Below are 16878 nucleotides of genomic sequence, written 5' to 3'. Positions count from 1 at the left end.
ACCTTGCACACTCTGACACTCTGCACACACAGTGCTGGAGCTGTGCTCACCTTGCACACTGACACTCTGCACACACAGTCTTGGAGCTGTGCTCACCTTGTGCACTGACACTCTGCACACACAGTCCTGGAGCTGTGCTCACCTTGCACACTGACACTCTGCACACACAGTCCTGGAGCTGTGCTCACCTTGCACACTGACACTCTGCACACACAGTCCTGGAGCTGTGCTCACCTTGCACTCTGACACTCTGCACACACAGTCCTGGAGCGTTCCTGTCCAAGGGTTTCTACCAGTCCTGTACTCAAAATCCAAAGTCTTGTTCCACCGAACTGAACTGAGGTGAACCTCCTTCCTACAGGCAATTGAAAAAGCAGCAGCAAAATAAATAAATCATTTAAAAAGCATAAAGTAAAAGATCTGGAAAGACTGAAATACACAAGCTGCAGACGAGAACACACTCAGAATACTGTGTTCAATTGAAGTCACTTCATTACCAAGGCCATGCTGACCTTGGAGAGAGCCCCAGGGCTTAAGGAATGAGCTACAAAGACAATGCTGAAGGAATTGAACAAAGAAGAATTGGGGGGGGGGGCCTGAATGAAGTCTTTAAAAATCTTCAAAGGACAAAGTTAACCTGAACCAATACTTTAAGAGCAGCACAGAAACCAGGACCAGGGACAGTTGGAAGTGGAGACAGACTTTGAACAGAGGGTAGGAGACACTTCTTTACACAGGGGGCGGTGAGGGTATGGAATGGGTTATCAAGGGTTATTAAAGGTTACCAAGGGTTACCAAGCCACAATGGTGATGCTGAATCATTAGGATCCTTTAACTTTGAGGTTCTGAAACCGATCAGCTGCTAGGAAGCGGGCGAGTGGGCTCTTTCCTCATGTTAATGTACCTCATAGACTCGTGCTTGTAGCTCCCGTCCAGAAGCCTGACCTTGCAGAAGAGCACTCCGTTCACCAGGGGAACATGGGCCAGCTCATCCAGCAGCAGAGACACCTGGAACCTGTAGCTCCTCCTCCTCAAGACTGCGCTGACAGAGCCAAGGCTGGGCACTGGATACAAACCACGCAGCAAGTTAGCCTTTTCCATTCATCGTCACTGTCCTGATGTGCTTTTTAATGGTACAGGTACACGCAACTCAACACACTCCAAGCTTTACAGTGTGGAGCTGGAACTGTGGCTGCTGTTGATGATTTCATAAAAAAAATTATTACAAAAATAGTGGTGTGTGACATCACAATTCATCTAGTGACATCACAGTGGACCACGGCAAGGAGTTATGACATCGCCAAGTAGTATAACCCTAGGGGAGGAAGGGAAAACTGCATAATTACCATGCAGAAAAACCCTGGTAAACTTTTATAAGGGTCTGTCTGGAGAACCATAGAAATGAGATACTGAAATCAGAGACTGCACAAAACAATAAAATAGACATGTATCTAAACTTTTGAACAGCAACGATGTAATCTAAAACAGGGTTTCCCAATCCGGGTCCTGGGGACCCCCTGTGTCTGCTGGCTTTCATTCCAACTGAGCTCTCAATTACTTAACTAGACCCTTAATTAAACTGATAATTTGCTTAATTAGACTTTTTTAATTGTGTTCCGATCTTAAAAGTTGCAGAGTTCAAGTTACTTATAAAATGTTACAGCTAACTTGAAATCTGCAACTGTTTAACAGCTGAAAACAAGTAAAAAGGTGTAATTAAGCAAATTATCAGTTCAATTCATGGTTTTATTAAGTAATTGGGAGCTCAGTTGGAATGAAAACCAGCAGCCACAGGGCTCCCCCAGGACCTGGATTGGGAACCCCTGCTCTAAACTAAACTACAGGCTTCATCTACACATACACACATACATGTACATTCAGTTGCAGTACAGAGGCTTTAGCTTGATATGTGGTCTGCACCTTTTCAGTTACTGTATCAGCGCTTGTGCCATATTAAAGGACAGAAAATGGCACACAAGTTGCATAGTGATAAAAGGTGTGCTGCGACAAGTACAACATTGTTTTTCTGTATTGCCAAATAACATTATTGCAAAACTATGCAACTAGGAAATACTGTATTAGTAATTGTATTTACTGAAAATGACTTGCAGTGATCAGGTATTAGGCAATAAAAATGCACTGGGAACGCCCTGGTGTAGGAGCAGTCAATAGGACTGTCAACACTATATAAGCTGACTTTTACCACTGTGCACAAAGAAGAAAGCCACCCGCCCCTGCATCGGTAAGTGTGATCTGTTCAGCTATATTAGAGAGTGTAGAACAGTGCAACAGTTTTAGGACTCTACTGCAAAGTGCAATTTGATATTTTTTGTTGTTGCTGTTCATGTTACAAAACTGTGATTATTATTATTATTATTATTATTATTATTATTATTATTATTATTATTATTATTATTATTAATAATAAAAATAAAACATATTATACTTTTGCATAGATACAGTGCACTCCACTTAATTGCATATCAGATAACTGCATACACATAAATGCATAGCAATTTCTGGGTACCACAAATTCGCTATGTGTTTACATGGTATTGCACTCCGCTCAAATGCATAATTTGCTTAATTGCATGAAAGATTGATTTTGTACGCGTCTGTATAATTAGTTCTGATAATTGCATTGGTTGAGGAGTTGACCACGTCACCAGAAACAACTTGACTTGCAGTTATGGTGACTTCTAAGAGGAGGTAAACCACACTTACTGAGTTTGAAAATAAAAAGTTAGAAAATAAACAAAGTCAGAAGTCAGTTGCAGCCAAGTTTGTTAAAAATGCAATTTCCTGAATTCAAAAGAAGAGAACATTCTTGACAAATGGCAGAACAGCAGCAATCCAGGCAGAAAAGGACACAGATTTGGGACAGAAGAAGTGGAGGCAACCAGCTACTAGGAACCAGACGAGCGCTGATGGGCTGAATCGTTCGGTTTCTCATATTGTGTAAGGCCTTGGTAAGCCGGGTCCACTGTGTAACAACGTGGTAAAGAGTAACGTTGCTGTGTTTGTTTCTCCAGAGAGTGAAGTCCTGAGACCATGAAGATGAGAGTTGCTGTGTTGCTGGCTGTGATCGCTATGTTCTGTGCTGCCGACGCTCAGACATACCCTCAGGATGATCTGATGAGCAGCCTGACAGAATCTGTGGGTAAGAAACCAGCTTCCATCCGCACCTATCCAAACACTCAAGTGAGAACTGGATAAAGTTAACCCAAGACACTACTTTAAATTGAGCACAGAGAGCAGAACAAGAGGGCATGAATGGAAGCTGAGTAAAAAGAAGTTTAGAAGGGAATGTAGGAAGCACTTTTTTACACAGAGATTATAAATGCATGGTCTAGTCTACCAGGGGAAGCAGTAGGATCTGAAACACTGGGAACGTTTCAGAATGGACTAGATTCTGTGCTTTTAAATTAGATCTCCCTGTTAGAGGGTGCTGGGAAGGGATGAGCCTTGATGGGCAGAACAGCCTCTTCTCCTTCCTAAACTCTTGTGCTTTGTGTTGTGTTTTCAGACTCTAAAGCGATGCAGAAAGTGACTCTGTCCTGCATTACTGTCCCAAGTAGAGGCTACAAGGCGGAATGTCCTAAAGGTCAGTGTCCATGTTTACCATGTTCTGGCATGTTTCCATGTATCTAGGAATATGTCATATTTAACATTAATACCTCTATATCATAGGCAATAACCCCACTATATTGGTAAAATACAAACATTAGTTCATATTAATTTCTCAATATAAAGGACGATGCCTCCATTATGTGAGGAATATTTAAGTATAAATAGCGGGTTTTAGTCCTTAACGTTTATCATATTCATTATACAATGATATCCACCATTCCATTATTCTACTTACTACATTTTTTTACTTCTAGTTGCATGTAGATATTTCTTCTACAAACTAATAGTATTTTACTTGAATCTTAAATTCTAATACTTAGGTGTTCGTGTGTGAGAGAGAGAGAGAGAGAGAGAGAGAGAGAGAGAGAGAGAGAGAGAGAGAGAGAGAGAGAGAGAGAGAGAGATCCTTTTACACAAGCAATGCGCGTCATTAACACTGGTAACTGGTCCTTCCACAGAGATATACTTTTTAAAAAAAATAAAACTTCATTTTGATATAACTTTAGTTACAGTGATCATAGAAGGATACAAATTTCAGTTTCATTCTCATTACTAAATTACTGTTACAAGCATGTTAAACACATTATTATTATTTTCACTTTAAAACACAATAAACATTTCAATATTATTGGGAAAACATACTTAAATAATTCTTAAACTTGCATCTGCAAGATTAGTTATTAAAAGTATTCTAAAACCAATGTAATCATTTCAATTGTTACACATTAGTCACATTACGTTTGGACTAATGTGTAACAATTGAAGGAGCTGCAGTGTGGAGTAGTGGTTAGGGCTCTGAACTCTTGACCGGAGGGTTGTGGGTTCAATCCCAGGTGGGGGACACTGCTGCTGTACACCCTTGAGCAAGGTACTTTACAGAGATTGCTCCAGTAAAAACCCAGCTGTATAAAAGGGTAATTGTATGTAAAAATAATGCGTAAAAAATAATGTAATATCTTGTAACAATTGTTACCCTGGATAAGGGCGTCTGTTAAGAAATAAATAATAATAAATAGTCATGACACCTTGTATCCACCAGGTGCCGCCCTTCTCAACCCTTTACATCAAGAAAGTTGGTTTCCCAGTCAGGCATTCTTAATTAAAAGATTAGAATCAGCTTTGTTTATTTCTACGAGACTAGCAGTATCTTGTCCTTGATTAACATCATAGCATCTCAATTCTCATAGATTTAAGAATGGAAATGTCATTTTACCAGTACATTCAATATTAATTATGAATTTCCCCACAGCCATGTAGTATCTTGCATCTCAGCCCATTGAATTGAATCAAAGACGAGTGAGTCAGTGTTAATCAGGCGCGTGCCTGATGCTGATGACAGGATTATTACGTCATCACTCGCTTGGAGGGCATCGTTACAATCTGAGGGGGCAGAATTGTAAATGGTTTTTGCTCTCTTTCCTTTGCAGGTTACAAGGTGATGTGCTGCTCCTGCACTAATCCCGGCTGCTACTGGGATATCAGCAATGACCAGACCTGCCTCTGCCAGTGTGCAAAGCCGATTTCGACCACTGTAAACCGGATCGGGGTCATTGCACGCTGCTGCAAGATTGCCATGTAGAAACCAGAAAATGCCAGAATCCACGTCTGGATCTTGAAGCATTCTAGAACACAAATGTGGTTTAAAGATTAGTGCGAGGGCTTTCAGTTTTCAAGCTCCTTCACTCTGGAACTCTCTTCCAGCTTTTATCCGGAATGCTGAGTATTTTTAACTTTTATATCTCTTTGATTTGGCCTTTCCCTAGTGAATAGTCTGGAGCTCTTTTGGCTTGCTGTGTATTTCTGTAAAGCGCCCTGGGATGCTTGCACAGGAAGGACGCTGTATAAATGATACTGTATGGTCATTGTTATGGTATTGAATAAAAAGCTTCTAAAAAATAAATACTTTTCTCACTCACTTATCACTCATGTTATTTGGTTTACATAAGCTTTTCCACCTGAGCAAGGTTCACAGCAAGATATTCTCTATGCATTAGAGTTAGGGTTAGGGTTCGGGGTTAGAGTTAAGCCCCTTTCACACCGACATGCTCTACCCGGGTCAGAACCTACCCGGGCAGGACCCCGTGTCATGTGGGTCGGGTACGCGATTTCACACTGCTTTTGATACAGCAGGGTTGACCTGGATGACAGACACAAGTAAACAATGCGCGGATCGATGCCCCGCAAGCAGCTTTTTACAGACGCTTCCATCCAAGCTTCTCTGGATTGAACCGTCGGCCCAAATGTTGATTACAGCAAATGTTTCTTCATCCCTGCTGCGATCTGGCTCCTGGTGTGTCTCAAACAACAGAAATATGGCTAAACAGAATAAACAGAAAAATTCCTGGCAGAAGTGAAAACTTCACTGTAGGTTGTGGCTGTTTGTTATTGCGTCGGCTCACGAACGGCAGTCAAGCATTTTACCCGGGTCTGACACAGGTACGCGGTTGCACATGACGCGGGATTGTGACCCGGGTAGCCAGGACCCGGGTCAGGACCCGGGTAGGAGTGCCAGTGTGAAAGGGGCTTTAGAGTTAGGGTTAGGGTCATGGTTAGGGTTAGGGTTTAGAGTTGGGGGGGGGGGGGGGTAGGGGGCTTAAGCCACCCCACTTTTTCTTAAGACCATTGCGCGGATTGTGTAGGTAGCTGACAAAATCCAGGTGACAATCATATAATCAACTTGCTTTTGCTTAATCTGCACTGTCATTGCACTTCTCTAATTGCATAGCTAGATCCAAGAACCAAGCTGTATGTGCAGAGTGTCAGTGTGCAAGGTGATCACAGCTGTCTGTTAACTTCTAGAAAAGTACTATATATGTTAATGTCAACAAAAACTTCAATCCACATGTGGGCCAGTCCTTTTGAAGAACCATCCAGAATAATTGTCTTAAGCAGACCATTTTCGTTTATTCTGAATAATAAAACTAGCTTACTCACACTGTGGAAGGGTGGTGGACAATTCACAGACACACACGGGAGACAGAAGGTTTTGTTTGAAACACCACACTTGTGCTCAGTTTTGTTTTGGAATTTTTTTTATTATTATTTGTCGCCAGATGGCGCTAGTGCTGCGACTCCCCTTATACCAACGATGATAAGCAGCGGTTGCACTTGTATCTGTCAGCACACAGGTGCTCTAAAATAATAATGAAAACCAAAGGCGAAATAAAAAGAGAAAATAAAACACAGTAATAAAACTACAAAATAAAGGTGTTGCTTACGCAGTGCCCCCACTGCCACTAAGCCGGTCAGTTCGGGTGTCCGACCTACACTCAGCTATTCCCTATACACTGGGGTGGCCAGAGTTCCCCGTATAACTACACACATCCCCTCGGGGACGTAATTATTTATTTTTATTATTAGATAATTTGTTTAAGGTGGGCTGTCTTCCTCAGTCGTGCTTACCTGTTTTGTTTTCTCTTCAACCTCTGGCGTTCCTGCCTGGTCTTTGTTTACACTGGCGTCTTCCTCCAGTGTCACAGGGTATCATCTCTCTGGCCACCCAAATGCATAACCAAGCACAGTACTTATGGACCAAGCAATCCCCCAAGGCTTGCCTCTCAGCCACTCAGAGAGAGAGGGAAAGCCCACACACCCTCTTCCCCACCTCTCCGTGTCATCGCCATGACTGGCAGGAGGATCTTATGAGACTGCCGCCCTCTTCCTGCAGAACCACGCATGCGCCAGACAGTCAGCACAGACCTCCCTCGTTACACACACCTTGAAGTCTTTAAAACTAAGACCACTGTGGGGGTCTTTTGGTTTAGGAGGAGACGACAGTGAGAACAGGCAGAATTCTCCAGTACAATGGTTACGTTTAGATTTGGTAAAATCCTTACAACCTATATAATACATTTAAACCTTAATGAATTATATAATTCATCCATCACAATTAAAAATTGTATTTAATGAAAATGACTAAAAACACCTTCTATTCTTTTGAGATACAGTATTTTCAAATGATTAATTGAGATTGCTTTTCAGAGCCAGACTGGTTCTCATAGCGCAGGGCAGTCATTAAGTGTTTGCTTGATTATGTTGTGATTTGTGTAAATTGTGTAAACCAGTGCTGCTTGGTGAGTTGTCATCATGGTTTTTACAAAGGAGGATACGGACAACATGCCCCACATGTCGACCTGTTCCTATCCAATTTTAAATAACTTTAGCATAACAGAAGCAGAAGTGTTAAAGGGACTAGGAGCTCTTAAAATAAACAAATCCCCTGGGCCGGACGAGATCCTCCCAATAGTACTCAAAGAAATGAAAGAAGTTGTTTACAAACCGCTAACCAAGATCATGCAACAGTCTCTTGACACAGGGGTTGTACCGACAGACTGGAAAATAGCAAACGTAATACCAATCCACAAAAAGGGAGACAAAACCGAATCAGGTAAGTACAGACCAATAAGCCTGACTTCTATTTTATGTAAACTTATGGAAACTATAATAAGATCCAAAATGGAAAATGACCTATATTGTAACAGTATTGTGGGAGACAGTCAGCATGGTTTTAGGAAAGGGAGATCGTGTCTAACTAACCTACTTGATTTTTTTGAGGATGCAACATCGACAATGGATAATTGCAAAGCATATGACATAGTTTATTTAGATTTCCAGAAAGCTTTTGACAAAATACTGCAAAAAAATTTATACTCAAACTGAACGCAGTAGGGATTCAAGGAAATGCATGCACATGAATTAGGGAGTGGTTAACATGTAGAAAGCAGAAAGTACTGATTAGAGGAGATACCTCAAAATGGAGTGAGGTAACCAGTGGTGTACCACAGGGTGGGCTTTGTTGAATTTAGGCATAGCTCCTTCTGTAATAACAATTTTTCCTTTAATCTGTTTGAGGGTGCCGATTCCATCTTGAAACACTGGAGCTGCTTGTTCCAGGATCTTACTTAATTTGGCTTCAGTTGACTGTGAGGTGGACTGAGAGAGACGTAGGCTATGTATAGATTTCCAATCCACTTTCAGCTTTAGTAGCCAATCACGTCCCCAGAGGGCAGGTCCCCCTTTTTGAACAACATACACACTCTTGGTTGTTGTATGAGACTGTCACAGGTGTCACTCCTAAACGATTTATTCTTTTGCCGGTGTATGTTTTCAGTGACAGTGTGGTTTTCTGCAACTTTATGTCCTTAAAGTGCTTTTTCCACTCGAGCTGAGACATGACTGATACTGCAGAGCCTGTATCCAGCTCCATCTTCACAGGCTTCACATTTATTTCTGGTGTGAGCCAAATCGCGTTTTTATCACCACAATTTATATTGCAGATTTCTTGGCTAGCCAATCCACTTTCGCTTTCAGAACCTTTCATGTGTCTTCAACTGCGTGTACACTTCTGTTTTTCTAAAGGTAAGTAACACGCTGGCATGCTTCCACATTATCTTTGTTTTTCCATGCATGGCAAACTCTTTGAATGTGCCCTCGCTTGATACATTTTCTGCAGGTTTCGTTCTTAAATATGTGAACCTCTACCACAGTGATAGCATGTATCTGCTTGTGATATAGTCTCTTTTATTTGGCCTTTTTTTACAGCTCTGCTCATTTTGTGTACATTAGCAGCAGCTTTAACTCCTGTCTGTAATTGAGTTGCGTCTCTAGCAGCCGTTTCCATTGAAACTGCAAGTTGTATTGCGCGTTTGAAAGTAAGGTTTGCTTCCGTTAGCAACCTCTTCTGTGTGCTCTCTTGCAAAATGCCGCAGACCAGTCTATCGCGTAACGCATCGTTTAGACCTTCTCCAAACTGACAATATTCAGAAAGCTTCTTAAGCTCTGCTACATAAACAGCAGTGATGGTTTCACCTTCGAGCTGGTTTCGCTTGTGAAACCTAAACCGTTCAGCTATTAGCAGTGGCTTCGGCGAAAATGGTCCTGCATTATTTTTACTATTTCGGCGAATGTTTTATTTGCCGGTTTCTCAGGCGCAGTCAAACTCCTTAATAAACTATAAGCTTTTCCCCCCATAGCTCTTAACAAGGCTGGGACGCGCTTCTCATCTGCAAAATCATTTACAGCAAAATATTGCTCAAGCCGCTCAGTATACATCATCCATTCTTCTGTATTACTGTCGAAAACATCAATTTTTCCGATACAGCCTGCCATTTGTTTTGCAAGTCTGTCGTTGTGGCAATGCGCCCCGCCCCTGTGTGTATTTGTGTGTTGTGTTGTATGTTGCGTGTGTAAATGTTGGTGTATAGTCATTGGTACACGGGATATAAACGGGTCTGTGTTTCACGTGTATTTAAAAAGTGTATATTTGTATTTAGGCACGGGATTGCACATCACGCACGTGCATTTAAAATATAATATGTGAACACGGGGTTTCACGTAATGAATTCACGTGCTGGGATTCAAGTGAATAATTAATTAGTAATTGAATCCCAGCACAACAGTATAAATAGATGCACGTTTAGTCACTCGGGGGTTGGGTGTTCGGAAGAGGAGAACGGGTGTGAGAGAAAGGAGTAATTAAAAGTGAAAGATCGTAAATATAAGTGTTTGTTCTCACCGTGTTTGTTTGTCTCCGTGCACCGTTTGTTAAGTGTCAGTCGTTTTGTCTGTCTGTTTATTTTGGCGTCAAGTGCCGTGTCCTGTTTTGTATTCCGTTGTTTAAACCTTTTATTTTGTTATTAAACGCTGAGTGCAGCCATTGCACTCAGCTCATCATCACAACCACCGTCTCTGTATTCCTTCCTGCTTCTGGTCTGACGCCACCCACTCCGGCCGTCTTTGTGACACGTGGTGTCAGAAGTGGGATAATAGCGCCTCCAAGCGTCAGACCAGGAGAGGGGGTTCTGTGAAAAAAAAAAAAAAATAAAATAAATTTGTAAAGCGAGGATGGGAAGAAAGAGCTGCAGGAAGCAGCAGAAGCAGCAGCAGCAACAACAGCTGCAGCCCTCATCCTGCATGCCGGGCTGGGAGGAGGACAGCCACAACGGGGCAGTAGCCACCCCTCTACCCCCACTGCCACCGGGTTCCCCACCGTCCCGGGAAATATGGGACTGGCTGGTGCACCCCGAGGGGAACTTCGCCAGTGACCTCCCCATGGTTATTCACGCACTGCAGATGCGAGATGGGAAACGATGGGAGGACTGGGAGCAACAGCACAACCCGGCATCCGTTCGTGACCTCACCATCGTGGTGCTGGGTTACCTAGCTGCAGACATGGGAGGGATGCCTTCCAGTGAGCAAGAGGGAGAGGAGCAGTCGCTGCCCTCTCCAGTACCTGAGCGGGAGGAGCCTGAGCGTCCACAGCCCGAGTGGGAGGAGCCTGAGCGTCCACAGCCCGAGTGGGAGGAGCCTGAGCGTCCACAGCCCGAGTGGGAGGAGCCTGAGCGTCCACAGCCCGAGTGGGAGGAGCCTGAGCGTCCACAGCCCGAGTGGGAGGAGCCTGAGCGTCCACAGCCCGAGTGGGAGGAGCCTGAGCGTCCTACGCCCGAGTGGGAGGAACCCGAACGTCCTACGCCTGAGTGTGAGGCACCCGAACGTCCTACGCCTGAGTGGGGGGAACCCGAGTGTCCACAGCCCAAAAGGGAGGAGTCGGGGCGTCTACAGCCCAAAAGGGAGGAGGTCGAGGATGATGGCTGGGAGGTTTTTTTAAAGAGCCTCGCAGCAGAGTTATGCCCTGGCTGTGGGGCTTATGGGCACACGTTAGCCATATGCCCCACCCAGTATGAAGAGGAGGAACCAGCGCCCAGACGGGGGGACCGCGAGCGTCCAGCGCCCAGACGGGGGGACCGCGAGCGTCCAGCGCCCAGACGGGGGGACCGCGGGAATCCGAAGCCTGAGAGGCAGCTGTTCCCACCTTCACCAGCAGAGCAAGAATGCCTGCTGGTTTCCCCATCACAACCAGCAGAGGTAGAATGCCTGCTGGTTTCCCCAGCACAACCAGCAGAGGAAGAATGCCTGCTGGTTTCCCCAGCCCAACCAGCAGAGGAAGAATGCCTGCTGGTTTCCCCAGCACAACCAGCAGAGGAAGAATGCCTGTTGGTTTCCCCAGCACAACCAGCAGAGGAAGAATGCCTGCTGGTTTCCCCAGCACAACCAGCAGAGGAAGAATGCCTGCTGGTTTCCCCAGCACAACCAGCAGAGGAAGAATGCCTGCTGGTTTCCCCTTCAGAGGCAGAGCCGCACCAGTCCGCTGCAAGAGAGGCAGAGCAGCACCAGTCCCCTGAAAAAGGGGGAGACTACACGCTGCTCCCACCTCAGTCGCCAGGAGACTACACGCTGCTCCCACCTCAGTCGCCAGGAGACTACACGCTGCTCCCACCTTCATCGGCAGGAGCAGAGCAGCCGGAGCTGCCTCTGCCTCCGCCACCTACACCGAAAGGAGCAGAGCAGCAGGAGCTGCCTCTGCCTTCGCCACCACCACCGCCAGGAGCAGAGGAGCAGGAGCTGCCTCTGCCACTTCCAGGAGCAGAGGAGCAGGAGCTGCCTCCGCCACTGCCAGAAGCAGAACAGCAGGAGCTGTCTCTGCTTCCCGTACCTCCACCACGGGGAGTACGGTGGCCGGAGCCCCAGAAAGGGGAGCTGTCGGCCACGAAGAAGGGGGAGGAGGTCTGGAGACCACCAACCCCAGCAGCAGTTTCGCTGCCGGAGATCGTGGGGGAGGTCCAGAGACCTGCTCCCACTGCAGCAGTTTCGCTGCCGGAGATCGTGGGGGAGGTCCGGAGACCTGCTCCCACTGCAGCAGTTTCGCTGCCGGAGATCGTGGGGGAGGTCCGGAGACCTGCTCCCACTGCAGCAGTTTCGCTGCCGGAGATCGTGGGGGAGGTCCGGAGACCTGCTCCCACTGCAGCTTCTTCGCTGCCGGCAGTACTGTGGTCGGAGCCCCATCAAAGGGAGCTACCGGCTACAAAGACAGGGGGAGAGGTCAGGAGACAACTTTCCCCAGCAGCAGTTTCGCTGCAGGAGTGGACCAACAGGCTGTCAGCCGTGCCACTACCGGCAGGGGTGCTGACAGCATGGCCAGCCATGGGCCCACTGAAGCCTCCCTTCCCAGCCCGAGACTTTGTCCTGGACTGCTGGATTTTTAAGGGGGGAGGTGGCCGTTGAGGCCATGTGTGCTGCGCACAAGGGGGGGTATATGTGGCAATGCGCCCCGCCCCTGTGTGCATTTGTGTGTTGTGTTGTATGTTGCGTGTGTAAATGTTGGTGTATAGTCATTGGTACACGGGATATAAACGGGTCTGTGTTTCACGTGTATTTAAAAAGTGTATATCTGTATTTAGGCACGGGATTGCACATCACGCACGTGCATTTAAAATATAATATGTGAACACGGGGTTTCACGTAATGAATTCACGTGCTGGGATTCAAGTGAATAATTAATTAGTAATTGAATCCCAGCACAACAGTATAAATAGATGCACGTTTAGTCACTCGGGGGTTGGGTGTTCGGAAGAGGAGAACGGGTGAGAGAGAAAGGAGTAATTAAAAGTGAAAGATCGTAAATATAAGTGTTTGTTCTCACCGTGTTTGTTTGTCTCCGTGCACCGTTTGTTAAGTGTCAGTCGTTTTGTCTGTCTGTTTATTTTGGCGTCAAGTGCCGTGTCCTGTTTTGTATTCCGTTGTTTAAACCTTTTATTTTGTTATTAAACGCTGAGTGCAGCCATTGCACTCAGCTCATCATCACAACCACCGTCTCTGTATTCCTTCCTGCTTCTGGTCTGACGCCACCCACTCCGGCCGTCTTTGTGACAGTCGTCCACTTGTTTTCAAGGCCCTGCGTCCTCCCAAACCACTGAAAAAAAACTCTGAGAGGACAAGGGGTAAAACGTAAACAAGATGCAACCGCCAGGGTCAGAAAAACACATATGTCCTCGTCGCCAATTGTTGTGTTTTGTACTTCAATTAAGATGTGTTATTAATGAAACACACAGGGGCAGGAGTTCAGTTAACCTTCAGATATATTTTATCTATACGTCCTTGTTAAGTACAAATACACTTGCATTCACTTGTGTAGATTCAAAACCAACCACTAGGAGGTGTACATAGAATTAGCATTAATTTGCATCAGCAGATTTGCCATAACATATATTATTATTATTATTATTTATTTCTCAGCAGACGCCCTTATCCAGGGTGACTTACAGTCGTAAACAAAAATACATATATAACAACAGTGATCAGTATTAGGTCCTCTGCTATTCCTAATCTACATTAATAATTTAGATTCTGGTATTGTAAGCAAACTTGTTAAATTTGCAGACGACACAGAAATAGAAGGAGTGGCAAACACTGTTGCAGCAGCAAAGGTCACTCAAAATGATCTAGACAGCATTCAGAACTGGGCAGACACATCGCAAATGACATTTAATAGAGAAAAGTGTAAGGTACTGCACGCAGGCAATACAAATGTGCATTATAAATATCATATGTGAGATACTGAAATTGAAGAAGGAATCTATGAAAAAGACCTAGGAGTTAATGTTGACTCAGAAAAGTCTTCATCTAGACAATGTTGGGAAGCTATAAAAAAGGCCAACAAGATTGTCGGATATATTGTGAAAAGTGTTTAACTTAAATCAAGGGAAGTAATGTTAAAACTTTACAATGCATTACTAAGACCTCATCTAGAATATTGTGTTCAGTTCTGGTCACCTCATTACAAAAGGGATATTGCCGCTCTAGAAAGAGTGCAAAGAAAAGCGACCAGAATTATCCCAGGTTTAAAAGGCATGTCGTATGCAGACAGGCTAAAATAATTGAATCTATTCAGTCTTGAACAAAGAAGACTACGCGGTGATCTGATTCAAGCATTCAGAATTCTAAAAAATATTGACAATCTCGACCCAGTGGACTTTTTTGACCTGAAAAAAGAAACAAGGACCAGGGGTGACAAATGGAGATTTTATAAAGGGGCATTCAGAACAGAAAATAGGAAGCACTTTTCTACACAGAGAACTGTGAGGGTCTGGAACCAACTCCCCAGTGACACCCTGGGATCCTTCAAGAAGCTGAGCAAGATGGGCCGAATGGCCTCCTCTTGTTTGTAAACTTTCTTATGTTATTATGGCTGTTGAGTTTTAATTGCTTGGGCTGCTGCTAAACCCAAAACAGAACTGTCATGGCTCATGACTCCAATTAGAAATAACAATGATTATAAATGTTTCTTATGAAAATGTGGCAATTATCTTCCCATTATAAATGACACAACTCGTTCAACAGGTGTGGCCACAGAGTAAGTATTAGGTTTGGTGTTCTATGCACGTGATGACATCTCCACCCAGGATAAGATGTACTGAAATTCTGGCAAACACATCACTGTTACTGTTTGATTCCTGATATGTGAGGGGGTTTCTAAAAGGCCCCCCTTGAGCTTGCTGTGTGCTGTGTGCTCACCTTGCACACTGACACTCTGCACACACAGTCCTGGAGCTGTGCCCACCTTGCACACTCTGACACTCTGCACACACAGTCCTGGAGCTGTGCTCACCTTGCACACTGACACTCTGCACACACAGTCTTGGAGCTGTGCTCACCTTGCGCACTGACACTCTGCACACACAGTCCTGGAGCTGTGCTCACCTTGCACACTGACACTCTGCACATACAGTCCTGGAGCTGTGCCCACCTTGCACACTCTGATACTCTGCACACACAGTCCTGGAGCTGTGCTCACCTTGCACACTGACACTCTGCACACACAGTCCTGGAGCTTTGCTCACCTTGCACACTGACACTCTGCACACACAGTCCTGGAGCTGTGCTCACCTTGCACACTGACACTCTGCACACACAGTCCTGGAGCTGTGCTCACCTTGCGCACTGACACTCTGCACACACAGTTCTGGAGCTGTGCTCACCTTGCGCACTGACACTCTGCACACACAGTCCTGGAGCTGTGCTCACCTTGCACACTGACACTCTGCACACACAGTCCTGGAGCTGTGCTCACCTTGCACACTGACACTCTGCACACACAGTCTTGGAGCTGTGCTCACCTTGCGCACTGACACTCTGCACACACAGTCCTGGAGCTGTGCTCACCTTGCACACTGACACTCTGCACATACAGTCCTGGAGCTGTGCCCACCTTGCACACTCTGATACTCTGCACACACAGTCCTGGAGCTGTGCTCACCTTGCACACTGACACTCTGCACACACAGTCCTGGAGCTTTGCTCACCTTGCACACTGACACTCTGCACACACAGTCCTGGAGCTGTGCTCACCTTGCACACTGACACTCTGCACACACAGTCCTGGAGCTGTGCTCACCTTGCGCACTGACACTCTGCACACACAGTTCTGGAGCTGTGCTCACCTTGCGCACTGACACTCTGCACACACAGTCTTGGAGCTGTGCTCACCTTGCACACTGACACTCTGCACACACAGTCCTGGAGCTGTGCTCACCTTGCGCACTGACACTCTGCACACACAGTCCTGGAGCTGTGCTCACCTTGTGCACTGACACTCTGCACACACAGTCCTGGAGCTGTGCCCACCTTGCACACTCTGACACTCTGCACACACAGTCCTGGAGCTGTGCTCACCTTGCACACTGACACTCTGCACACACAGCCCTGGAGCTGTGCTCACCTTGCACACTGACACTCTGCACATACAGTCCTGGAGCTGTGCCCACCTTGCACACTCTGACACTCTGCACACACAGTCCTGGAGCTGTGCTCACCTTGCACACTGACACTCTGCACACACAGTCCTGGAGCTTTGCTCACCTTGCACACTGACACTCTGCACACACAGTCCTGGAGCTGTGCTCACCTTGCACACTGACACTCTGCACACACAGTCCTGGAGCTGTGCTCACCTTGCACACTGACACTCTGCACACACAGTCTTGGAGCTGTGCTCACCTTGCGCACTGACACTCTGCACACACAGTCTTGGAGCTGTGCTCACCTTGCACACTGACACTCTGCACACACAGTCCTGGAGCTGTGCTCACCTTGCACACTGACACTCTGCACACACAGTCCTGGAGCTGTGCTCACCTTGCACACTGACACTCTGCACACACAGTCCTGGAGCTGTGCTCACCTTGCGCACTGACACTCTGCACACACAGTCCTGGAGCTTTGCTCACCTTGCACACTGACACTGCACACACAGTCCTGGAGCTGTGCTCACCTTGCACACTGACACTCTGCACACACAGTCCTGGAGCTGTGCCCACCTTGCACACTCTGACACTCTGCACACACAGTCCTGGAGCTGTGCTCACCTTGCACACTGACACTCTGCACACACAGTCCTGGAGCTGTGCTCACCTT

At 45.9% G+C, this 16878-nt stretch overlaps 1 protein-coding gene across 2 annotated transcripts; it reads left to right on the top strand.

Moving 5' to 3' along the window:
- Nucleotides 1-592: 592 nt before the first annotated feature.
- Nucleotides 593-5545, top strand: LOC131705048 (resistin-like). Of its 2 annotated transcripts, none has more exons than XM_059007124.1 (4): nucleotides 593-714; nucleotides 3033-3160; nucleotides 3527-3604; nucleotides 5058-5545. In XM_059007124.1, the coding sequence occupies exons 2-4, from the start codon at nucleotides 3052-3054 to the stop codon at nucleotides 5207-5209; spliced, it is 339 nt and encodes a 112-aa protein (XP_058863107.1). In that variant the 5' UTR covers nucleotides 593-714; nucleotides 3033-3051; the 3' UTR covers nucleotides 5210-5545. The 2 variants fall into 2 exon arrangements, with proteins under 2 accessions (XP_058863107.1, XP_058863106.1); XM_059007123.1 differs by lacking the exon at nucleotides 593-714 and adding an exon at nucleotides 2175-2242.
- Nucleotides 5546-16878: the final 11333 nt, after the last annotated feature.

This window comes from Acipenser ruthenus, chromosome 34 (genome assembly GCF_902713425.1).
Source record: "Acipenser ruthenus chromosome 34, fAciRut3.2 maternal haplotype, whole genome shotgun sequence".
Classification (NCBI taxonomy): Eukaryota; Metazoa; Chordata; class Actinopteri; order Acipenseriformes; family Acipenseridae; genus Acipenser; species Acipenser ruthenus.
Note: the sequence above shows the minus strand (reverse complement) of the source record. Positions and strands in the feature narration are given on the sequence as shown.